The sequence below is a fragment of the Copadichromis virginalis genome, linkage group LG17 (assembly GCF_057382275.1).
Source record: "Copadichromis virginalis isolate Kocher_CV1m ecotype Utaka linkage group LG17, C_Virginalis_male_GT1.1, whole genome shotgun sequence".
In the NCBI taxonomy this organism is placed as follows: Eukaryota; Metazoa; Chordata; class Actinopteri; order Cichliformes; family Cichlidae; genus Copadichromis; species Copadichromis virginalis.
Genome location: NC_140634.1, coordinates 37,641,669 through 37,666,659, shown reverse-complemented (window position 1 = coordinate 37,666,659; position 24,991 = coordinate 37,641,669). Strand labels below are relative to the sequence as shown.

Below are 24,991 nucleotides of genomic sequence, written 5' to 3'. Positions count from 1 at the left end.
TTCTTTAAGTGGTCTTCAGGAATAGGTCTTTTAAGAATAGGTTGGCTTCAAAGCTCTTCTTGCTGAATTCCTTTTGTTCTGTTGTCTGTAAAGATGAGCCCGCACCGCTTCAATAACGTTGAGGTCCGAGCTCTGGGAAGACTAATCCATGTAGAATCACCAGTGTGTGAATATGTGTGTGAATGGGTGGATGACTGAATGTGTAAAGCACTTTGGGGTCCTTAGGGACTCAGTAAAGCGTTATACAAACACAGGCCATTTTTACTATTGGAGGTCCATCTAGGTATGCTTTTACTGCATTTGCATTGTGTTTGGGATCATTGTCATGCTGAAAAATGAAGCCACTGGCAATCACATGTTTTCTAGATGGTGCTGCATACACGGTCAAAATCTAAAAGAACTTTTGTGTGTTCATAATGCCATCAGTTTTGACAAAATCCTTAACAGCACTGGCTGAAATCGAGCCCCAAACCATGACAGAGCCACCACTGTGTTTTACAGATAGTTGTAGGCACTGACTGCAGATGTCGGCAAAAGCAGAAGAAAGAAGTGAAAACAAAATCTGCATTTTTGCAACAGAAGATACAATTTAAAGTTGGTTTGTTGCTAAGTTGTCTGTGGTTTACCCCTTGAATTCATTACACTTAAATGAGTCATAGGTCAGTGTTTTGTGGCTTAAAAAACAGAAGAAGACCAGGTCATGGTCTTCCTTGGAAGAAAAATATAAAGAAATTACTTCTGGACATCAGTTAGATTTACTTAGAAAAGCTAGTGTTTGTTTTTGTGTGAGATTGGCATGCAGCCCAAATATCTTTATTGTGTACAACATTTAATTTTCTGTCCCTAAAACCCAACGTCAAGCCAGCTTAATTTTTCTAATATTTCGATTTTTCTTCTTGTTAAATTTTCTTAGGATACCAGGAAGGGAATGCTAACGTTTCATATCTCTGATTTACAGTCTCCTTGAATGAGCAAAGACAAAGTGTGGCAAGGTTCAAGTCACAAATTTACCCTCTAAATGTTATTAAAAGTTAATAACACAAAATTTTGCTTTTCTCTAATCGGCTTTTCAGTTCAACCTTGTGTTCTTTTGTATTCAAGATTTCTTCCTCCCTTCTTTTCTCGCCTTATTTTATTAATTTCTCTGTTTATCTGGTTTAATCATGCATCTGCTTCCTTTCTTTTGTTGGTTATAATTCTCTCAGCTTTCGGGGTTTTTGTCCTTCTTCAATGACTTCAACTGCATCTTCCTGGGCTTTTAGTTTAGCCTGCAGAGTTTATCAAATTACTTTCAAACAAATACATGACTCACTTGTCAAGGTTAGCAGAGGTGGCTGCTAGGATTTATTAATGAGCCTGTGGCTTTAGGGAGAGTTAATAAAAAGAAAAAACAGCCCTGCTCTTACCCTGGGACATTGTCCAGCGGTTGTTATGTTAATCACTTAGGCCTAATTAATACCATGCATATTATTAGCAAAATGAACATTCAAATGCCAGCATGCGTTAATTACTGCTGCAGAAGTCCTCTAGCCTACATTTCTCTTGTGAATTTTTGACAGTCTGCCAGTGCTAATTTACCTGAAGCCCTCTCATCAGCGCCAGAAATTATTGTATAAGTTTACAGAGTCAACAGAGAGATGGAGGATAAAATGTGCATTTAAACCCCCCACAAAAAACAGCAACTTTGAGGTGTTACTGAACTGCATCTCTTTAATGCAGAATTCATATTACCTGTGTGCTTTTCAGTGTCTCTGCTGTTTGACTGTCCATCCTAAAACGGTGCCTAACTCGTACACAGGATGTTTAATGGTTGTTTGAGATGATCCACGATCTGGTGGGCATACCTGTGTGCGTTTTAGAGGGATTTCCTGATCTAAGCTCCAGTCCTTTCATTCTAAACAAACACCATTCAATGAGCCACAAATCCCTCGACTTATTGTTATTATTGAGGCAACGTGGGAAAAGGAAAAGGGCACTTACCTGGCTCACCTCCTTGTACTTTGACTTCAAACGACTATACGTGATAAGTCTGCATGCAGATATTTTCAATGTATTCACGTTTTTAACTCTTGCATCCAAATGAGCAATAAAGACTTACTCAGTAGGAATATATAGTTGTAGTATGGAAGGAAAGTACAGCTTGGTGGTTTTTAGGTTGTGCCTACAGGTCAGCACAGTTCAAGATACAGCAATTTATGTCAGCACCATTTCTGTGGTAAAAGAATGAAAACAGTGAGGGGGGGGCATTGTAATTTGGGTCAGCCAGTGTTGTTATATTTAAATTATGCGTGCCCCGACAGTAATGGAGTCAAGCCAAAGAGGGCTGTGTTAAAATTCTAGAAACCTATAGTAATATGAAGATGATCTCAGCCAACTTTAAACAGCTCCTTAATTAATCCTCCTCTTGCACACGTAATTAATTGATTTACATGCTCACCTCCCCACAGCAGTCTCAAACAGTGCTTTCCTGCTGGGGAAGTTAATTGTCAGGTTAGACAGTCCCCCCCCCTGAGAATTTGCAGTCTGAATTATAATTTCAACTTTTTTCCCAGCGTTTTGGCAGTCAACAGCCTAATGAATTATCCTGTGACACTTACATAAAGAAGTTTATGGAGCACAACAAATGCTATTTGTTGGCTGTACTGGGTACAGTACAACAAGAAATGTTTCTGCTTTTATTGCTAAGGGGGAGGCTGTTTTATGTTTTAAGAAGATCTGCTACTTGTCATTGTCTTTAGCGTCTTCAGTTGCATCCACACTGGAAGGAATCTGTAATGTTGTGGCAACCACACACCACAGAAAGTCAATGACATTCAGTGAATTCAAGCGACTACATCCGAAAGAAATGCTAGCAGTGCTAAGGAGACAGGTCTGATGTTGCTGTCCGCTGGGAGCAGCTGCTTATCTGTCTGGAACTTGAAGTCCCACAGAATCCTAGCCATGTTGTTCTCAACCACCTTCGGCAGTGTCGCTCATTGGGGACAAATCCATATGTGGCACCAATGGGGTGGCTGTGGCTCTCCCAATGCTTTCATCGGCGTGTGAATTTGTGTGTACATGTTAGATAGAAAGCACTTAGATGTAGGAAAAAAGTGCTTGTATGTACGTGTGTGGGTGAATGACATCTGCTGTATAACATGGTTTGAGTGCTCAAGTAGAGTTAAAAACTGCTATTTAAGAACCAGTCCATTTACAATGTTCCTGTACACCATCCTAGCCACCTGGGTGTTCCTTTCTGTGTTCAGGCTCTGACACTCATTAATTCTTAAATCTAAATGAAACAATTCTACGTAACTACGGAACAATTTTGTAGCTGTCAAGCCGACAGAGCCTGTTAGCTTAGTTAGCGCAAAGATAGAAACACAGTATGCTATTTTTGCTTTCTGCATTTTGTTGATATTAAACTAATGAGTTACTTAGAATTGTCACTTAGTAACACTTGTGATTTAGTAGCTCTGATGTTGATAGTAGGAGGATTAAATTAATTGTTGTTTCCAGTTTTTGTGCTGAACAGCTAGCATTAGCCTTTCATTTAGCTCTTGTTAAGGAAGCAACCTCCAAATATCTCTAAATTACTTTTAGTATTACAACTACAATAATAGCTGTCACAGTGTAATTGTGTAATAATTGCAGTGGTAATACTCTTACATTGTATTGTTTTTACAAGGTTAAACTTTGCAAGTCATATTGTACTGCCCCATTATATAGCTGTCTATTTTGTAGCTTGTTCTTTTCACGTCACATTTGTGCCTTACACCATAGCATCAGCAGATAAAACAAGGTGGCCATCTTTAGATATGCACTCTTGTCCTCAATCATCTGACTGTGATTGTTCTCCTTAGGCTAAAGGACAGGAGACTGGGCTCAATGTATTTGCTATTGTTCACAGGTTTTCCCCAGAGTACTGGAGTCAGGACAGAAAAATGACCATCTTGGCCACAGCCTGCCAAGTCAACCAGTCTTTTCCCTAGGTCTCTCCTGTGTTGCTTTCTTTCATTCACAGTCATTTCAAAGTCACCCGAGACCTTGAAAGGGAAAAAATATTTCTTTCTGAAATGTTTTAAAAATGACATGTTTTTCTCTGAAAAAAGAACAAGAGAAAAAAGCGTTGTGTAAACAGTCTCAGACTACGTTCAAGGCTAAATAATTCAACGGTTTCTCATTATCAGCTCCACTCCCGTGAAGAGCAGACACCTTAAAACTTCACAAAGGCAAGTGGGCGTCCTTGCTTTTCATTGTCTCTCTATGCTACAACTAAATCTGACATTATTCTAATTAATGAGATGAGTTCATTACTGCTCTTGGGGTTAATGTGTTGTCCTCCACAGATTAGTGAAGGGATTTCACTTTTGCTGGAGTACCTAATTAGATCACAGTGGGTGCTGCCTGCTTAAATAGATGGAATAATGAAAGTCGTCACTCTTCTCAGCAGCAACTTGATTACTGCGCCCTATCTCTGCTCATAAAAGGCTCACATTCACCTGGAACAGGACTCAGTGAAAGGAATTCAATTATATGTATCAATAAAACAGCAACAGCACTTTCTTTTTAAGTTTGAGTTGGACTAACTTGGCTGTGATGATCAGAATTCTTGGGCCAAAACTGCCATCTAAAGGACCAAGACAGTACTGCAGTCATACATTGTTACGCATCGAGGTTAAGGTATTACTGTTTCTGGACACAAAATTAACAAACCATATTTGAGAAATTAGTAATTAGCATGCGGCAGAGGAATACACAAATGCTGCATCTAAAGTTACAGAGATCATGATCATCTCTTTCGCACAGTCTGTTTTATTCTTGAACAACCGTAATACATAAGTGTTAAGAATAATTAGTTTCTATACAAAAAACATGATAATGTGATTTTCCAAATGAACGTTCCTTTAATTTGTAAGAAAATTGTAACGTACGTGTATTGACATCAGTATCATGTCCTGTATGATCCTGTTATTATAAATAAAAATCATTTCTGATATAATAAAAATGGAAAACACGTTATCACAAAGGTTTTAAGCTCTTATTCAAAGTGTTTGTGTGTTCTCCTTCCATTTTTGCTTAAAAATACTCACTGGCCACTTATTATCACTACTTACACCTTGGTAGTACCATGTTGTCTATGGCAAATTCTGATCATACCATGTGAATGTGGCAACAGAGTTCATCAGAGCAGGCAATGATTTTATAATGTGTAGCTGAGTTTTGATGAGTGTGTAGTATGTTTTCTGTCTTTATCTTACAGAAGTGCCACCTGGTGAATCACGGTTGCCTTACTATCAGCTTGAAGCACTCCGACAATTCTCCTCTGACGTGTGACAAGGCATTTTCACCCAGCAAACTGCTGCTCTCCGAATATTTTTTCTCTCTCTTTTTTTTTGAACAGGTGTACCTACAAAAAATCTTTAACCTCAATGGCATTCAATACCTTTATGTTCTTTTATAGCTACACTATTTAAGATATTAGTATTAAGAGAATAAACAGAAAAACTGAAGGCTATTCGTAGTGTAAAATAAGTAATTGCAACACACCTAAAATATATACAATTTCCCTCGGGAGATGTTGGAGACCAAAGCAAGGTTAAAATCACACTTATTATTTGGTTTACAGTCATTAAATGGCCTGAAACAAAACTCCAAATTAATGTTAATCATGTTTTGTGCGTTTTACATATTCAAAGTAGTAACTGCTAGCTTAAAATGCTCAACTTTAAACCTTAATTCTTTGCACGTAATCCTAAATGTCTCCCTTATATGCATCTTTATATTGTTAAGAATACAACGGCAGGGCTGTTGTATCACTGAGGTTACATCCTCTGCAGTTTTTACCTACTTGGCACTTTAGAAACCTGAGTAAAATTCAGCATTCTTTAATTAAAATGCTAATATGGTGATTTTTTTTTAATCAGCCAATTTCTGTCATTTATAAATGAACGTATTCCTAAGAGACTTAAACTAGTGAGAGAGTTTGAATGACCTTAAATCCTGACTACATTATGGAAAACTAAAATAAGTCATCGTAATAATTAAAAGTATTTGGCAGCTAGCATTTGATATGTACACAATTCCACTAGTAATTCTATTGTTTTGTACTTATTTATTACTTGTGTGTATGACATTGCACAAATCCAAATATCATTTTTGTCCTTTGTTTTCTTCACATTAATCCCACTGCCTTGAAGCTTCATTTTCTCTGTTGGGCTTCTTAAAATTCACCTAATCTCTATTGCCCGTCCCACCCACTTATCGTGTGGTTTTGTAGTGTCTTCTAAGAGGAGAATATTGAGTAGCATATTGCACTCAGACACTAGTCATTAGGCACAGGAACTGTTGTCTTTGAGATAGGCTGAAGTGGTGGAGGAGAAACAGGAGGAGGGATTATGAGACTAATTCCCTCATAACTTTTTCCCCTCATTAATTTTGTTGGAGGGCATGAGATTCTTTAAATGCTAATGTCCAATAAAGATGTCAGCAATGACATTTTACAGTGACTGCACAGATGTGAACAAGGTTGACTGTGTTGTTGTGGAAGAACTTTTCCCACTCGCCTCATCTTACTTGTCTCACATGTTAATTTGAAGGATCCTTTATTGGGATTAAACATAACGTTCTGACACGTACACTTACTTATCCTTCTTATATTCAAACAAGGTCAGATGCAACGGGTATGTCCTGTCCTCAAAATAACTTTGTGGTACTGCTTGAGTCTAGCTAGAAAAAAATATTGGCAACCACCAGCAGTACCCCTCAGCCTTCTAGTAGACACACAAAATCCTACGTCACCTCATTGTCAAGTTATCGCACTCACATGATTTTCAGAAAACTTAACTCTGAGCTGGAGGTCGAGGTCATTGAGATTCAAACTCAGCCGAGATTTTTAGTAGACACACCTATGACATCAATATGAAGCTCCTACGTGGCCTCTTTCTTGAGTTACCTCATTCACAAAGTTAAGTGTCCCAGCCACGATGACAATAATCCCATGAGATTCTTACAGCTGAGGGGTAAAAATCTACACACAAAACCCCAAAATCAAACATTTCCAGAGGAAATAAACTTTAATTCACATACAATTTGATTCTATTTAATATACATACAATCAAGTATATTTAGAGGAAATTGATCGAGGTCAACGTGGCAACAAGTTGATGAGCCACCAAGAGAAATACATCCTTATTTGTCATCATAGCACACGCACCGATGTACAAAAAGGCAATCCTGTATTTCCTTAACAGCACCCATTAATCACCTAAAAACAAAGGACAAAAATCACTAACACTTCCAGAGTAAAATCAGTCCTTACAATCCCACTACGCTGAATTAGTGTCCAAAAGGTAGCAGGTGAAATGTATCTGTACGCAGCTCCTTTGTTTTCTCCTCCAAGGACAAATCATCGTCTGAAAATCCCTTTTGAAGGGATACGATTGTTTCGACACAGTCATTCTGCTGAGGCTGACCACATTGCCAAGCTGCAGTCGGCCCTGCGCAGCACCCTTTGGGAGTTTCATGAAAATGCGGCGACACTAAAGGTTTGCATAATATCGGTCCCTGTTCATGTAATCTCTGTACGCAAACTTGGCGTCTCTCTTGCTGTGCGGGATCCGTCCGAACGGCGCATGGTCGTTGAAACATGAGTCGAAGACCTCGTCGACTATTTTCTCCGCCTCGGCTCGGCTAATTTTCCTCACGGCCAGGATGGAGCGAAGGGCGCGGCCTCGGACGCACTCCTGTCCAAGGAAAGCACACGAGTTTGGTTTGAAAATGGAAGCTGCGAGCTAAAATCTGCAAATAATTTTTGACCGGTGAAAGTACCTGATGATGCCGCTTAAAGCCGAAGTTGAATCTAGCAACTTCGTTGGTGAAGGAGCAGTCTCCGCTCAGGTTAGCTGCCCGGATCTGAAACAGAGGCACCAAAAACTAGAATCTTTGAGGAGCTTCACTCTGTGAGGCTTAACCAAATCCTCCCAGAATCCAGTCTCACTACTCATCAGTAAGCTTCACGATGCTTCCAGACACTTAGTCAGGGGGGAGCAACATTAGGGAATCTAAACAGCTGATGCCTCCCTACTGTTGGAAATTCCAGATCATTCTCAGTGGAGCTTTTGGACACTAGTAGTATTATGGAACTACTCTTGTTATTCAGTCCCAGTTTTCTTGTGAAAAGAAGACTTCACCACTCACCTCTGAACAGGCCAGATGTCTGAAGTTATTGAACCAGTCCACATGGGCCCGGCAGTGGTCAAAGGCATGTATGAGCTCATGCGTGACTACTCGGTTCATGTGGGACTGCTGGTGGATGTTGTTCTGACACAAAACGATCTGGGGGAAAAAAAACCCAACACAAATACGGTCAGTTCTCATAGGCCCGCACGGTCTGCAACACCTCTGTTCTTGTGTTTCCTACCTGAGACGAGGCCGCGTCAAATCCGCCGCTGACCGTCCCGTCACAGTCCTCACAGGAAAAGTGCCGATCTTTAAACACTTTACTGCATCCAGAGAGGAAAAGTGAAAACACTGTGACGCTCTTTATTTTGTAAAACTGTGCTTTGGCATATTTGTCACACTAACATGTTTAAGAGCAAACAAATTGTAATATTAGACAAAGATAACACTAGTTAATACAAAGTGCAGCTTTTAAAAGATTATTTCATTTATTAAGGGAAAAAACTGTCCAAACCTACCTCACCCTTTGTGAAAAAGTAACTGCGATTAGAACTGCAATCAAGTGTTATAAACAAACTGGTAATGAGTCTTTCACATCACTGGGGAAGAATTTTGTCCCACTCTTCTTTACAGCATTGTAATTTATTTTGGGGGTTTTAGCCATTCAGAGGTGGACTTGCTGGATCGTGCTGCAGAACACAAGTGTGCTTGAGGTTCAGAGCATGAAATGATGACCGAGCTTACAAGCAGTCCAGACCATCACACCACCATGTTTGATTGTTGGTATGCTATTCTCCTTAGTTTAATACCAAATGTAACAAGACACAAAACCTTTCAGAGAGTTCAACTTTTGTCTCATCAGTCCAGAAAATATTTTCCCAAAAGTTTTGGGAATCCTCGTCTCAAATGTGAGACGAGCCTTTATGTTCTCTTTGGTCAGCAGTGGTTTTCTCCTTGGGACTCTACCATGGATGCCCAGTCTCTTTCCTATTGTTGAATCATGAACTCTGACCTTAGATGAGACAACTGAGGCCCGCAGTTCTATAGTTGTTGTTCTGAGTTCTTTTGTGACCTCCTGGGTGAGACATCAGTGCACTCTTAGAGGCACTCCTGGGAAGGTTCATCACATCACTTTTTAAGAGCTTTTAGACGACTTCACTTTGTTGAACAGGTTCTATTTAAAAGATTTCTTAAAGGTCTGGTGGTAAACAGGCCTGGATGTGGTTAAAGAAATTGAACTCTGCTTTCCAAAAACAAAAAAACGTTGAAATATTATCGACAGGTAACTCATGTAGGGTGGGCGATTACTTTTTCACACAGGGCCAAGAAGGTTTGGGTAGGCAAAAATGTATTTATGTTTTGGGGAAGTGAAAATGTTAGTGAATTTGTTACTCTGGAAAAAATTGAAATGGCTTTTTAAGCATTTGTACTTAAGATTTTTATATGTATATAGTAGCTGTAAAACGAATAATCTGCAGCAAAGTTAAACTTGTAAAACTGTTCATTTCGACTGCTTGTTAATAATAAAAAGCAACAGCAAGAGTATCCCCCCTTTCCCATTTGTTGGGACTGCTCTGTATATAGATATCACTACAGTAATATGAGACTAACAGTGGAAGGTCAAGCGTGGTACTTTATTTTGAAGTGGCACGTACCATCCTGAACTCTTCATGGCACTGAGGAGGAGTTTGGCGTAAGGACCTGAGAGAGAAGCACACAAGCTAGTTAGCATTATCATTCACTGCTAACTGAATCAGCTAACGCTAAAAGTGCTGCCAATATAGACTGTGACTTTGTACACTGCAAAAGGCATGCAGTCCCCCGAACCGGCAGGTATTTGCTTCTTACTGCTGAGGTGACGTTCCCTTTTTAAAAAGTAGCTAACACTGATACTCACTGGTTTCCACTGCGAACTGTAACATGACCTGACACTTGTGGTTGAAAGTGAACAGGCTCTCTGCGATTGAGGTCTTTTTGTGCTCTCCCGGTTTTCTCTCCGGGAATAAGTCATATCCATATTCCTCCTCTTGTTTAGTCTGGTCCATTGTGCGAAATGCCCAGAGTATGAAAATGTCACCATGAAGGTCCTCCTGGTTAGCTGCAGACAGCTAGCAGGAGGGGTCGTCACTGTTTTGTAGGTCACGTGGGACATTTAGGTCAAAGGTAATGAATATGGAAATTGAGTTTGTTATCGCTGACGTCACTATTATGAAAAATAAAAATAAAATATAGAAATATAATTCAAAGAAATGCGGAGAGCAATAAAATGTTAGCCTTTTATATAGTTAATTGGCTAGACTACAGTGAAGATCGTCTATTCGGAATGGGCAGAAAAGTCGTTAACTCGAAGTGGGTCTGAGGACCAAAATTAAACCAGTGTATCAAACGTTTTCATTTATAAGCTGAGTATATTTTGTGTTTCGTAGTTAATGTACTGTCAATCTACAGGCGTGTCAGCTTATAACAAATTATATGGAGTGACATTTGTGCCTTTATTATCCAGTCAATAGATTTGCGATTATAGATTGGAGGCAGAGTCCGTGCAGGTTTGGAAATGTGAGTTCAAAATGCAAAAAGTTTTAGATTTTATCTTTTGATGCTAGCCATCCACTGGCGAGTCTTCACTGGAGTGACAGCTTGAAATCATCCACAGTCAGGGAACTTAGATATGTTTACTTGCAATAAAAATACACTGCCTTTAATTTTAAACTTCTCATGTTTGGGCGCACATTAAAGTCACCAAAGTGACCCCACACTAACATAGACGATCTCTGGGTACGTGCAGTGCTGCTCACGCAGAGCAAAGGCTGCTGGGACCTTGCTGTCATGGCTGCGAACGTAAACAGAAAGCTGTGAATAAACGGCACTTTTTTCTTGTAGTTTTTAGCCAAACTAACGGAAGCTAAACTCTAACTGTGAAGCGGGAAGAGAAGTAACAGGTATTTCACACGTTTTGAGCAGCAACAGTCCGTTTATTTTATTTAAGTAAAGCAATGTTTTTGCTAGCCAGCTAGCTTCTAGCCAAAGAAGCGTGACGGCGTGATTCTCGTGTTTTCTTCCCGACTGCCGCACGAACCCAAAGGCGACAAGTGCCGCTAAGAGTTTGTCCCCCAAACAAATGTGTGTTTCACAGGGAGGGACATGTCCGTGGGAAACAAAGCCGCCGAGTTACAGCTTCAGATGCGGCAAAATGTGGAGGAGCTGCACAGCTTTGTGAGGGAGCTGGAGAACTGGGAGGCGGACATCAAGACGAAGGATGAGGAGCTGAGGACAGGGGTGGTTCAGGAGGTTCAGGTATGCCCCCCGCTGCAGACAGCTCGCGAGGCTCTTGGTGAACTGAAGTCCGTCCAGGTGTCAGCAGCTTCTTGTCTCTGTTGTAGAAAAAACTCCCTCCAGTGAGGAACAGGGACTACAGAGCCAAGAAAAGGGAGAAGAAGAAGAAGAAGGAGGAGGTTACTGGAGATGGTGACACAAAAACAGAGGAGGCCAAACAGGCTTCGAGAATAAAATCATACGACTATCAATCCTGGGACAAGTTTGATGTGGTATTTTTAAAAACCTATAAAACACACTTGGCTTTAGAAGTAAAACTTGTATGCAATCTGCTACAACTTTTATTTAATTTGTTTGATTTGTTGTGGCAGGAAAAGGTAATGGAAGAAATGGATAAGGAGGAAGATTGTCCTGCAGAGTCCAACGAGTCAGACTCGGAGGAAGCTTCAGTAGATCCAGAGAAAGCGCTGGCCGAGAAGGAAAAGGTGGATATTATATGTGAGGCATTAAAAAAAGGAAAAATAGATGTAGTACTGTACAGGCCAATCATGATCAACCCAATGTACGACATAGGGTTTTACAGGGGCTTGCAGTCACGATGTAGGTTTAGATGTCCTGCTGAAGGATAAATCTCCAATCAGGTGATCATGCAGGATACATCAAAATAAGTTATATAATCTGAAAGGGTCTGATACTCCTTCAAGGCCAATATAAATTTTTTTTAATACAATTATATTATAACCAAAAACTGCCTTTTTAAAGTGTTTTCCAGGTAAAAACACATCAAACATGTGAGCTATTTGATTACTCTTTGTCACAGACATTTGATTATTGCAGTTTTTACCTGAAACTATGATTTATCCCATTATATTCCAAGTTTCTTATAGAGAGTGTGCACTTGTATTCATTTATCCTTGCTAACAACATTTTTTTTTTTGTCAGATGTTGTTGATTATTCATTTGTGGCGTTCCATATCCAATGTTCCCCTCATAACATGGATGAGCAGTGATTCTCTCGTCTCATCCTTACTTTTTAAAATTTCATGTATTGGCCTTTATAAGCCTAGATACCGATATATCTGCAGATGGTTAATGAGCACTTATATACGTTATGTTGTAGGATTTACAAAGATCAGAAGCCCCCCCCCCCCACACACACACACACACACACTTTACAGCTATAGTTTCTGTTTAATTTTCAGGGTAACAATTTTTTTAAAGATGGGAAGTACGATTACGCGATTGAATGTTACACGAGAGGAATGGCTGCCGATCCTTACAGCCCCGTGCTTCCCACAAACAGAGCTACATCATTCTTCAGGCTCAAAAAGTGAGTCGGAGCACCAAGAATGAAATCACACAATTAGAATGTTTGTGTAGTTTTTTTTTAATTTTATTTTTTTCATTATTTTTTCCATTTTGTGTTTGTGCAGGTACGCTGTGGCTGAGTCCGACTGCAACCTGGCAATCGCTCTTGACAGCAAGTATTTCAAAGCGTACGCGCGGAGAGGAGCAGCGCGGTTTGCGCTGAAGAAGTATGAACCTGCATTAGAAGGTAACAAGCGTACCAACAAGACAGTATATTTTAATTTGAGCGCCCTTAGATGACAGTAAAAATATCCTCTGTAGATTACGAGATGGTTCTCAAGCTCGAGCCTGACAACACGGAGGCACAGAATGAAATAAAGAAAATCAGAGAGGTGGGTTAGTGCACAATGTGTGTTTGTGTGCGCACAGTCAACTTGGCGGTTCATCCTCTTTGATCTTCTCCTGTGTCCGCTTCAGGCCCTTGGACATCAGGTGGCTGCCGTTGCAAGCAAAGCTGCAGAGCCCCTGGAGGCCCCTGCAGTCGATCCTGATCAACAGAGACAGATAGAGGAGCAGCAGAGGAGACAGGAGGCGGTTTTCCAGAAGGACAGAGTAGGATTTTTGATGATGATTCATGAAGGTTTTCATGATTTTAGCAGTGTTTCTGCTTTCTTCCAAAAGATCTTAAGTGATGAGGGTTATTGTGTCTCTAGGGGAATGCCTACTTCAAAGAAGGGAAATATGAAGCAGCTGTAGAGTGCTACACCCGAGGCATGGAGGCAGACCACATGAACGTGCTGCTGCCCGCCAACAGAGCCATGGCTTATCTCAAGCTGGAGAAGTAAGGATACTTTTTCTTGACACACATTAAAAAGGCCTTCTTGTTTCTGACTGGCTTTGTTTTTCCTTTCCTTCTGCTGCAGGTTTAAGGAGGCGGAGGAGGACTGCACTAAAGCCATTTTCCTGGACAGTACTTACTCCAAGGCTTTCGCCCGGAGAGGTACAGCCAGAGTGGCACTAGGAAAGCTGGAAGAGGCCAGACAAGGTGCAGTGTGTTTGTGTTTTTATGAGCCCAAAAAACGACATTGTGTCTTCTGTCTGTTTGCTGTTGGGTTGGTTTTAATCTTCGATTCTGTTTGTGTGTGTCACAGACTTTCAGCAGCTGTTGAAACTGGAACCTGGAAACAAGCAAGCCCTTAACGAACTCCAGAAACTGCAGATGGTATGTGTCAAAATCCAGTCATTAGCCCAAAACTAAGTAGTCATAGAAGAAGAAAAACAATTAAATAATGAGTCAAAAGCATTAGCTCCATTAGCTTCTGATGTCTTTATTGGGCTTGAGATTTTTCTCCTCTCACTTTAGTCTTTCTCCTGGTGTTAGTACACAGGCTCCAGTGGCCGTCTGCAGGCTGTGAACGGCTCACAGATGAGAACAGTCCAACCAATAGACAAACCAACACACCTTCGCTCAACCGTGAGTAGCAAATGTCTGTTTAAAAAGCATTTCCTGGATTGCAAGCGTCACTCTTGGCACCCCTTATTGTGAGGGACCAAGCAGCCAAAACAAAGAGGACACAGGCAAAAAAAATATCTTCAAAAAGGGTTTTCTTTATTTTAACCCTCAAAAAGTCCAAAATTCAAAACCATACTTAGCAGGCCCATAAAACAGGTCAACTAAATATAACTCTACAAAAAGTAATTTCCAGAAACTTAAACAAAACAAAGTGAGACACAACTTAACTCACAAACTGACCTAATTACAAAGACACATGAGGGTAGCTTTTATAATGATTTGGCCAAACCATTTGAACACAATAGGGGGGAAAACAAAAACACACACTAATATTAACTAAGCACAGAATAACCTAACTAAACCTAAAACACCCCTGCTCCTGGTAAGCCCATGGTTGGTCCTGCTGAGCAGGCATTTTGTCCCCAGAGTCCTCAGCCACACCTTTTGCCCAGACAGGAAACAGCCACCGCCCAAACCCAGGTAACTCAAAGAGAAACATAATTAATATAACAAAACATTTTAGAAAAACCATACAATGCTACTATGTGCGCGCCTCATAATACCAGTGTTAGGTTTAACCAAATGATTAATGAATTATATTAATGAAGAATACTGCTAAGCAAAATAATAAAGTGAAAAATGGACTAATTTACCCCTGTGTGGCTGCTGCCATCACACTTAGACTAGTGTATTTGTAAACTAATATGAACTATGTGAAAGTGGATTTGTGATCCAGCGGAGCTCCGTTTGAACACGCTGCTGAGAGAAGACAAACACTTATTTTGCCATTGCTTGCATGCTATTTTGTTTTGTTTAGTTTTGTTTTGTTTTGCAGGCCCATAAAAATCTTCAGTGCACATGTGACTTTTATTATGTTAATTTTAATCTTTCCTGGAATGACCAGAATCAACGGTGGGGTCCTTTTAATTTTATAAAGCTTGACAAACCTTTTTTTTTCTCTGCAGAAACCTCTGAGGAGGATAGACATCGAGGAAATCAGCGGAAAGATTGTGGTGCCCGAGGGGGAATCAGGGGCATACAAGCCCTTGGTGCAGGAAGTGGTGAAGGAAGTAGAGGAGGCGTCTTCTCCCCTGTCTACATCCCCCAGCGCCAAGATGATCAAAATCGAGGAGCTGTCAGAGGTCCCCTCACAGGCATCAGAAAAGTAGGTGTCAGCATTTTTGAGTATTGCTCTTAACTTTTCTGCACTAGTTGTTATTTTATTGTATCAGTTTTTGTCCTATTAAAAGTTATTCTTCATTTCACCAGACAGCCCAAACAACCAGAGCAGGCAGAAACCGTTCATCCTCCTCCTGAACCATCAACCGAACCTTCCTCAACAGGAACAGACCTGCCTCCTCCACCAACAAACAGCTTCCAGCTGGAGGTGGACCTCCGCAGGATTGGAAACCAGCCCGAAACTGTTTACAGATATCTGAAGGTGAGCCTCCATGCGCTTTTCTTTGTCCCGTCTTCCTCCCCTCACCTCACCCAGTCGCAGCAGATGAGCCTGGTTCTGCTGTTAAAAGGAAGTTCTTCCTTCCCACTGTTGCCAAAGCGCTTGCTCATAGTGTCATATGATTGTGGGGGCTTTCTCTGTTTTCATTATATTTTTGTAGAGTGTTTACCTTACAATAAAAAAGCGCCTTGAGGCCACTGTTATTGTGATTGGGTGAGTATAAATAAAATAAAATTGAATTTCTATCAAGTTATCAAAGATTTTTGGCTAACAGGAAATAGCTGTTCTGAACCAAATGTTTAAAAAAATGAAAATAGGCTGCTGGAGTTTGTTTTAGCTGAAATTGTCGTCTTTGTTCTTGCTTTTTTTGTTTGTCTTGTGTTTTTATGTACAGCAAATAAAATCTGAGGCTTACGCCAAGATTTTCCACAACTCCCTCGAACCTGATATCCTCAGTCTTATCCTGAGGACTCTACATGACTTCTACATCAAGTAAGTTGTTTTTTTTTTTTTTTTTTTTTTTTTTTTTAATGGTGTCTACGTCAAAGTTATGGTTAATCGTAGTATTATTATGCATTAAGCATCCTGTTATTTTCAGTCATACTCAGACAAATAGGTGCAGCTAAACTCTTAAAGTAGTGAACACGTGTAGCTCTGTGGTGGATTTAAAAAAACAGCTTTGTTTGCAGGAATGAAGAGCCGGCCGTCATACTGGAGACTCTCAGGAGTCTTGCAAGCGTGAGGCGCTTCGATATGGCTGTTATGTTCATGTCATCACCAGAGAAGAAAGGTGGAGTCTTTACATGATGCGCCGCTGCAAACGGCTCATAGGTTCACTTTGTCTTTTTCATCCACATTTTTCCAGCATATTGATCATTTCTGGGGGGGTTTCTTTTCCTCACAGTGCTCAAAGAACTGTTTGACTTTCTTCACCAAGCCGACCTGGACAGATCATCTATCACGGCTTTGCAGAAGAAGTATGGCGTGTAATTGCATTGAATGGAAATTTGGCGCCTCAGACTTTGCATTTCAGAGAAAACCAAAAAAATCAGCTGTTGTTTGTTTGCTGAATAAACTTTTGTTTAATAAGACTGCAGAGATGTGAATCTTTCCTCTGGAAAGGCGCTGTCGTTTTCTGTCATAAGCGAGTTTATTTAAAGTTGGAGGCTGGGAATTCAGTTTCAGCTGCATTTTAATAAAAAATAAAGAAAAACTTTTCACAGAGGTTCACTTGACTGTTGATTAAGATAGACTCTGCAATTGCAAATGCAATAAAAGCAGATGTTTACCTTCAATAGCAAGAAATTGTTCAGAAATGTAAATGGAACCAAGTTATTAATCACAGATCCTTTATGGGGTTTTTGGAATATCTAGGCAGGCATACAGAGGCGATATTTAAACGTACCACTCCTATTGTCCCAAATTTAAGTTTGTAAAAGTTTAATTGAGAATTAAAGGTTTTAATCAAATTTTAGTTGTGTTAAAACTCTGTAACAATATGAATGGGTCTGTGTGAGCAGTTTGAAGTAAGCCAAGAAAACTAAATACGTTTTCAGTAAACTGAACACCAAATAAAGAATCTTTTTTTAATGTGTTTGGACTTCGATAATTTGATGAGTCTCCCCAGGTGTGAGAAATGGAAGAAAATGAGTTTTAGTAAATACCCAAGCTGTTGAGTCTTAATAAAATCCAGGAAAATGTGGAACCGAAAGGTTGATTCTGTTCATCTGGATGCAGCGTTTTCAGTGGGAGAAACGTTTGGTCCAATCCAAGTGACTTCTTCAGTCTCAGCTGACTGCAGGTTTCACCAATTTTGTAAACAGTACATTTGCATAATGACTGAAACCAGCCCACTGAATGAACAATGGGCTGTGAGGTCAGTTCATTGATCAATATGCAAATTGTCATGATCAAAGACCTGAGTATCACTCACAGCATTGTAATATGGTGACAGATGGACCCTTAGGCCCCCTCTCCAGTTCAGAGATGTCCTTTTCCTTAAATGACCTCTTTGATTGCCGATCAAACCAGCGTTCCTCCCTGTCCAGGATGTGTACATCCCCATCATTAAAAGAGTGTCCACTGACGAGGTAGCTCTTCTGTGTTGTGCCATCCGCTTAGCCAGATGTTTGGTTTCCGCGATGTATAAATCATGGCAATCCTCCTGGCACAGCGTACGCTATTTTACTGTGTTGGAGGACCGATTCCTTGGGGTGGACCAATTTTAGGCGCAGCGTGTTTTGGGCTTTAAGCACCACAGAGACTCGGTGTTTAGAAAAAATGTGTCTCAACTGTTCTGATACTCCTGACACATCAAGGATCACTAAGGGTTTTAGCTTAGGGAGCATGTTCTTCAGCTTCCCTGGCCGCTGTGTCTGTGGGGATGGTGTTGGCTCTATGTTGTAGTGTCCTGATGACACCCAGTCTGTGCTCAAGTGGGTGATGAGAGTATGTGGTAGTTGTAAATAGTAAATGTGGTAGTGCAGCTACAGAATGGGTAAACATAGCCTTGCACATACAGTATATATGTTACTGATGCTTGTGCAGAGCGGACCAGTGGGTGCAGTTCTTCTAGCGTCTCCATGTCAGTGAGGCTCTGCAGTGAAAAGCACATAAATCAATGCACATGAACAACAGCTACAAACACCGAGCCATTTTCTGATGGGCACAGAAGAGATGCCAGTCTAAATTTTGTTGTACTTGTATAACGACAACAAAGATGATCCTATCCTGTTATTGTAATTACAATAAGTGGAGTTATTTCAGTTGCAGGTTGTAACACACAGTAGCATCTTGATGAATCTAACTCACCCAACCACCTTCAGTGTGAATGCCTACCAAACTGTTGCATATGTCTGCATATTTTTAAAATGCAAATGTTAGCTTTTGTACAGCAGGTGGAGCCAAAGCTAAAACAAGACTAGCTAAATGAGAAACTGGGCATGCTTTCCAGTTCCAGAGCAGTTTTAAGACTATACACACACTCTTACAGGTGATTTCACTGCACGGTCAGATTTTATTTGTTCAGATTTTCAGGATACAGAAGAAAATATCTTGCCACGTGTAAGTCGTCCTGATCCCATACGTTCTTGTTCACATGCTAAAGAATGTCACAAATATCTTAATAGCTACGCCTCGTATGCGCCGTCCCTTCTGTACTCTGATATGAAAGTCCTTTCAGCTTCACTGATTAGAAAGTACAAATAGAGACTGGCCCATTGTAAACAAGTGAGACGAGCATAAAGTGCTGCATTGTCAGGTTGCAGGTGAGTCATTCACTCTCAAAGCCATTTTATCTTGAGCTGATTCACAAAGGCCGGAAAATCTGACAGAGAAAAACACACATATATGAAAAAGAAACATTTAACAGTGAGATAAAAACTCCACATCTTTATTGTAGTTAACACTATAGTAGCAAATAATAATAATTGTAAAAAATGCTTAGAAAATTAATAACAGATTGTCACGGTGCTTGGTATTTTGACAAAGCTTATTTATTTATTTATTTTCTGAAAAGTTGCAGTGAAGTTGCAATGTGTTTGACCCCTCTGGGCCACTGTACTTTTGGGATTTTCAAGGTTGTTTTCTTCACGTCCATTCTCTCATAGTTTCTTAGTGTCTGGTTTCAGTCTGCTTTTAGTTAGTGCCTTCCATTTTGTTAAGGCTCCACCACCAAGGTAGATGTTCCCACTTTTAGTTACTTCCTGTTTTAATATGGTACCTATTTGTCTTCAGCATTTTGTATTTAGCTTTACTTCCCCATGCCTCTGAGTGTTTGTACCTGTGTGCTGTTCCCCAGCTGTGAGCTCTTCCCTTGATTAGCCTTGTGTGTATGAGCAGCTTTAGTTTTCCCTCATTCTTTGTCTATGTGTTTCTTAGTTTAGTTTTTCCTTGCTCTCATGTTTTCCCTGGATTTTGTTACCTTTTCGACTTTGTTTTAATTTGGACTGTTGCTTCATATATTCGTTAAATATACATTGTAAGTTTTCATTTCAAGGTCCACTAACAAGACAGATAATTGCAAAAATAACAACAATACAACAGCTGATTACATCATATCTCAGGCGAGTTCTGTCGCTACTCGATCACAGTGTGAAGGAAGCAGGAATGATGAAGGCCAGCAGCAGCACAGCTGAAGATTCTTCAAGACGAGTGGCCAGGCTGCGGTTTGCCGCTGAACAGGAAAAAGCAAAAATATGTGTCAAGTCAACACTTGAACCACACGACTGGACTAACTGTGGAAAAATGACTTCCTGCAGCTTCTGCTGGACTCTACACACAGTCCTGTCTTGATGCATGCTCAATCATCCAGGTAAGGAAATCCCAAAAAGTTGATTCTGTTCATTTGGACTCGTTTTCAGCAGGAGTTTTGTCACTTGGATGAGTGAAAATGTAACGTCCAGATGAACACAATCAACTTTCTGGGATTCACTGTGATCACGTGATTCCAAAAGAGAATGAAGTCTCACAAGATCAGATGATATTTGGTTTTAACTTAACTTTAGCAAGTAGCAACACAAATGATGCACTGCCTAATAAGAAGTTCTCAGTGTCTTTATTGTTAACTCGCAGACTTAAAAACCTTTACGTACATGCCACCTGCAGAGACTGAGTCGTGGAGATGTAAAGATGTGAGAGGGAGTTCTGAGCTTTGCAGGTCAGAGACCCAGAGAGAGTGCTGGGAGGTGGAACGATGGAAACCGGGTTTCCTTCTACAGTACTGAATGTCATGCCATCGAAGTCAACTCTCCATATGTAGTTGCAGGAGGGGTAGCACTCAGCCGAGCAGGTGAAGTTGGACGCAACTCCTGTAGTGAGATTTCCTGGGCCACGTATCTGTATGTTTGAAGGTCCGGCTGAAAAGTTTGAAAATAAAAAACATTTGCTTGAAGTTATTGCTGCTAAGACAACTTACGAGATCAAACTGAATCTTGCTGTCACTACCTGCTGCTTGCAGCATCTTTTGGGCAGTGGCTGCTGTTTTGGTAACAGGATTGACAGCTGTGCACGTCAGGTTTTGGGCTGCCTGTAGTTCTGTAAGCTGCAAGCTCAGCTCTGGGCCCTGGGAAGTCACATTCCCCCAGGTCCAGGTGAACTGACATGCAGGGTAACAACTGGCCGAGCACTGAAAACTGTACAGTATCCCCAGAGTCACTACATCAACCCCACTGAGCACCACTGAGGATGGTCCATCTGAGGTTAGAAGCAGAACAGACAAGATGAAAAGCTTCATTTCTTACTCAACGCTGCAAATGCTTTGCTAATAGAAAGATACATATTTCAGTTATATTGTGGAATATGTTTTTTTCCTTATTTTGCTTTTTTTAACCACTGTATTATTTGCCTTTATCACAAATTACTGCATCAATGTAGTCTGACACAGAGGCAGTGACTGAGGTGTCAGTGAAACAGAGGTTGCTTTGATAGTCATACACATGGTTAGTAGGGGTGCAACAATACTCGTATCGATATTGAATCGTTCGATACAGTGCTTTCGGTTCTGTACGCATATGTATCGAACAATACAAAATTTTTAATTTATTTTATCAACTTTCCTTCTGACGATGCTGTCTGTGTTGAGCGCTCAGTGAATCTGCGCTCAACAGTGCAGCCTAGGCGGAGTAGTCGAACCCAGATTCACTGAGCGCAGGGCAAGCTAGCAGACAGAAGTTAAGCTCTCGTTGCAACATGGCAAATTGAACCTCCCCCACCCTCATTCAGATCTGGCGTTTGGAACTATTTTGGTCTTCATGTGAAGTATGACCCTGAAGGTAAGCGCGTCATGGACTAAAGTAAAACAGTATGTCGGATGTGCCACGCAATGCTCAATTACATGGGTGGGAACTACTGCGTTAGCGCAGTTAGCTCGTTAACGTGTTGATGCCATCCAGCCCCACGCACGGGGCGATCCGCGGTAGCTCGTTAACGAAGATTTGCCGTGTTGTGGCGTTAACATCATTTCAGATTAACGCTGACAGCACTAGTGGGAACACAACGAATATGACTGCACATTTACGCCGACATCATCCTAGTGCAAAGACAAGTGGAAGCAGACAAAAACAACAAGCACACATGCTACAAACTTTACCCGAGTCATTTAGACAGCCGTTAGCACATGATGCTCCTTATGGGGACCTGATATGTTTAATATGCTGCTGAGAGTATACCCCAGAAGAAGCCTATAGTATAGCTTTTATTTTGGAAAGAGCCATTTCTCTGTAATAAACTCTCTTTTCCAAAGATGAGTGATTTCTCAATCAGATTTATTATTTTATCCCTTTGTTGTTCCAGCAACATTAAATTTTAAAACTGTACTTTTGAGTTAAAATATATTTATAATTTTAATAAATGACAAATGAAAAAAGCATGAACATTTTTTTTGTATCGAAAAAATATCGAACCGTGACACCAAAGTATCGAACCGAACCGTGAATTTTGTGTATCGTTGCACCCCTAATGGTTAGCAAACCATGATGGATGCTCATGTAAACACAGCTAAAATATCAAACAGTAAGCTCAGTTTCATGAACACTTACGAACTTTCAGCTTTAAACTGAACTCTGATACCTGTCATGTGTAGAACAAGAATACTGAATGTGTTGAAGCTTTCTGGGAAGAAACTGAACCAATATTCACAGCTATTAGGACTTAGACTGTAAGATTTCCAGCTGGATTTATACAGTAAACAACCTCTGGTTAAGCAGATGGTATAAAACAGAAAAGCTAACTACTCAGGCCAGGACTCTGCAGTCCTTTTCCGCCTACAGGCGAGTGGCCACTCTTGTTCAATGACAATGATGAGGGTGTAAACACCCTGGACCAGGAGGAACGCCACCTCTGAAACAATTTGCATATCAGTGATCGTGAAGCTGACCTCACAGCCCGTCAGCAGTGCAAGTTTCAGTCATTGTGCAAATGTACTGTTTATAAGGTTTGCAGACAAAACTCCCAATGAAAATGTAACGTCCAGATGAACACAATCAGCTTTCTGGGATTCACTGTGATCACGTGATTCCAAAAGAGAATGAAGTCTCACAAGATCAGATGATATTTGGTTTTAACTTAACTTTAGCAAGTAGCAACACAAATGATGCACTGCCTAATAAGAAGTTCTCAGTGTCTTTATTGTTAACTCGCAGACTTAAAAACCTTTACGTACATGCCACCTGCAGAGACTGAGTCGTGGAGATGTAAAGATGTGAGAGGGAGTTCTGAGCTTTGCAGGTCAGAGACCCAGAGAGAGTGCTGGGAGGTGGAACGATGGAAACCGGGTTTCCTTCTACAGTACTGAATGTCATGCCATCGAAGTCAACTCTCCATATGTAGTTGCAGGAGGGGTAGCACTCAGCCGAGCAGGTGAAGTTGGACGCAACTCCTGTAGTGAGAATTCCTGGGCCACGTATCTGTATGTTTGAAGGTCCGGCTGAAAAGTTTGAAAATAAAAAAACATTTTCTTGAAGTTATTGCTGCTAAGACAACTTACGAGATCAAACTGAATCTTGCTGGCACTACCTGCTGCTTGCAGCATCTTTTGGGCAGCGGCTGCTGTTTTGGTAACAGGATTGACAGCTGTGCACGTCAGGTTTTGGGCTGCCTGTAGTTCTGTAAGCTGCAAGCTCAGCTCTGGGCCCTGGGAAGTCACATTCCCCCAGGTCCAGGTGAACTGACATGCAGGGTAACAACTGGCCGAGCACTGAAAACTGTACAGTATCCCCAGAGTCATTACATCAACCCCACTGAGCACCACTGAGGATGGTCCATCTGCTGGGAATGGTTGAACAGATAAAGCTGTTACATTCAAGTAAGTTATTGGATTGTAATTTTTGACAAAAGTTCGAGATAAAACATCATTTTTAAAAGATTTAGAAACATAGTGATCGAGGAATCTTACATGTAGAGTCTGCTGTGGTTCTAAGTAGCTCAGTTGTGTTGCCATAAAATCCTTTATCATGAAAAATGTACAAATTTCATGTCAAATTAACACCATATATTCCATATGTTCCAGGTCATACTACAATAAATAAATTCAACTTTTAATTCAATAAGTCCATAAAAAAGTTTCACCATACCATTTTCATAAAAATCTGATAACCTGCGCTTAGATAATTCCAACTCATGCAAGCGGACGTGAGGTGTGTGTGTCTTCCTTACCAGGCAGACACGTGAGCAGCAGCAGACAGGCTGACTGATGAACCATGGTGTCCGCAGATGCTGAAGTATCCACTCTCTTATGATCATAAAGACTGTACAGTCCTTATAATACATGGGAGAAATGGTATGCCCACTGTTATCAACCACTCAACACAAAAAGCAAACAACCTCGAGGGGTAAAAGAAGTACATGTTGGTTATCAGCTGGTTCTTTTGTCTGGGTTTCTTTTTTTCTCTGAACAGTGCTGCAAAAAAATAATCCTGTGCTCACAGATCTGTCTCTCTCCACTTTTAAATCACGTCTCAAAACCCATCTATTCAGAATTGCATACACCTGATCTGTCTTAGTTCATTTTTACCTTACTCAGCTTTTATACTTTCATGCTTGTGTTTTTGTTTTTTTTACCTTAAGTCTAAATCTTTTTTTGCCATGTTTATTGTATTTTATTGCTGCTATTGTTTTTGTGTTATTGTAAGGTGACCTTGAGGGTCTTAAAGGCGCCTATAAATAAATGTATTATGTGGCCAAGGTAGAAACACTTGCCATTGAAGCTAAAACGTTATAGTTAACCTAGTTAATCACAGATATGTTGTAATTCAAGTTGCCAGGATTTTTATAAACTTCAAAATTATTATCCCAAACACACAATTGTTAGTCCAGCTTTCTTTCCTAAGATTATTTATTTATTTATTTTTCTGTATTTCACACTTTATTTTAGATTTTCCTTTTTGTTTCTTTGCGGCTCTAGTTCCTCTTCAATTAGATTTAAATGAGACAGCACACTTACAGTATCCGTTTGTCTCATAGTCACATTTTTTCCCATCCGTCCATTCTCTTCCACATATCATTTTCAGGGTTGCTGGGGCCTATCCCAGCTGTGTTAGGGCGAGAGGCAGGGTACACCCTGGACAGGTCACCAGTCTAACACATAGAGACAGACAACTATTCTCACTCATATTCGCATTTATGAGCAATTTAGAGTTACCAGTTAACCTATCCCCAGTAACTGCATGTCTTTGGACTGTGGGAGGAAGCCAGAGTACCCGGAGAGAAACCACTCAAACACAGGGAGAACATGCAAACTCTAAACAGAAAGACCCCGGCCTGATGGTGGACTTGAACTCAGG

At 40.5% G+C, this 24,991-nt stretch overlaps 3 protein-coding genes across 6 annotated transcripts; 1 reads left to right on the top strand and 2 right to left on the bottom strand.

Annotated features, from left to right (window-relative positions):
• Window positions 1-7,029: 7,029 nt before the first annotated feature.
• Window positions 7,030-10,467, bottom strand: atp23 (ATP23 metallopeptidase and ATP synthase assembly factor homolog). The gene is made up of 6 exons (XM_085436541.1): window positions 10,058-10,467; window positions 9,816-9,861; window positions 8,402-8,483; window positions 8,179-8,316; window positions 7,810-7,893; window positions 7,030-7,724 (listed from the first exon to the last, which is right to left on the bottom strand). The coding sequence occupies exons 1-6, from the start codon at window positions 10,203-10,205 to the stop codon at window positions 7,521-7,523; spliced, it is 702 nt and encodes a 233-aa protein (XP_085292667.1). The 5' UTR covers window positions 10,206-10,467; the 3' UTR covers window positions 7,030-7,520.
• rpap3 (RNA polymerase II associated protein 3) lies at window positions 9,864-17,307 on the top strand. Of its 2 annotated transcripts, none has more exons than XM_085436539.1 (17): window positions 9,864-9,993; window positions 11,294-11,454; window positions 11,541-11,705; window positions 11,805-11,918; window positions 12,636-12,763; window positions 12,867-12,988; window positions 13,063-13,133; window positions 13,219-13,353; window positions 13,455-13,582; window positions 13,665-13,786; window positions 13,893-13,963; window positions 14,123-14,215; window positions 15,220-15,419; window positions 15,524-15,695; window positions 16,108-16,205; window positions 16,403-16,503; window positions 16,618-17,307. In XM_085436539.1, exons 1-17 carry the CDS (start codon window positions 9,972-9,974, stop codon window positions 16,701-16,703), a joined length of 1,989 nt encoding a protein of 662 aa, XP_085292665.1. In that variant the 5' UTR covers window positions 9,864-9,971; the 3' UTR covers window positions 16,704-17,307. The 2 variants fall into 2 exon arrangements, with proteins under 2 accessions (XP_085292665.1, XP_085292666.1); XM_085436540.1 differs by lacking the exon at window positions 9,864-9,993 and adding an exon at window positions 10,943-11,099.
• A 1,408-nt stretch (window positions 17,308-18,715) lies between these two features.
• On the bottom strand, window positions 18,716-23,991 carry LOC146689884 (uncharacterized). 3 transcript variants are annotated; one of them, XM_085437332.1, is made up of 8 exons: window positions 23,865-23,991; window positions 23,605-23,655; window positions 23,226-23,477; window positions 22,873-23,136; window positions 20,658-20,906; window positions 20,306-20,569; window positions 19,766-19,887; window positions 18,716-19,038 (listed from the first exon to the last, which is right to left on the bottom strand). In XM_085437332.1, the coding sequence occupies exons 1-7, from the start codon at window positions 23,908-23,910 to the stop codon at window positions 19,799-19,801; spliced, it is 1,215 nt and encodes a 404-aa protein (XP_085293458.1). In that variant the 5' UTR covers window positions 23,911-23,991; the 3' UTR covers window positions 18,716-19,038; window positions 19,766-19,798. The 3 variants fall into 3 exon arrangements, with proteins under 3 accessions (XP_085293458.1, XP_085293457.1, XP_085293459.1); XM_085437331.1 differs by lacking the exon at window positions 18,716-19,038 and having other exon boundaries at window positions 19,083-19,887; XM_085437333.1 differs by lacking the exon at window positions 18,716-19,038 and having other exon boundaries at window positions 19,083-19,887; window positions 23,226-23,474.
• Between the last annotated feature and the right edge of the window lie 1,000 nt (window positions 23,992-24,991).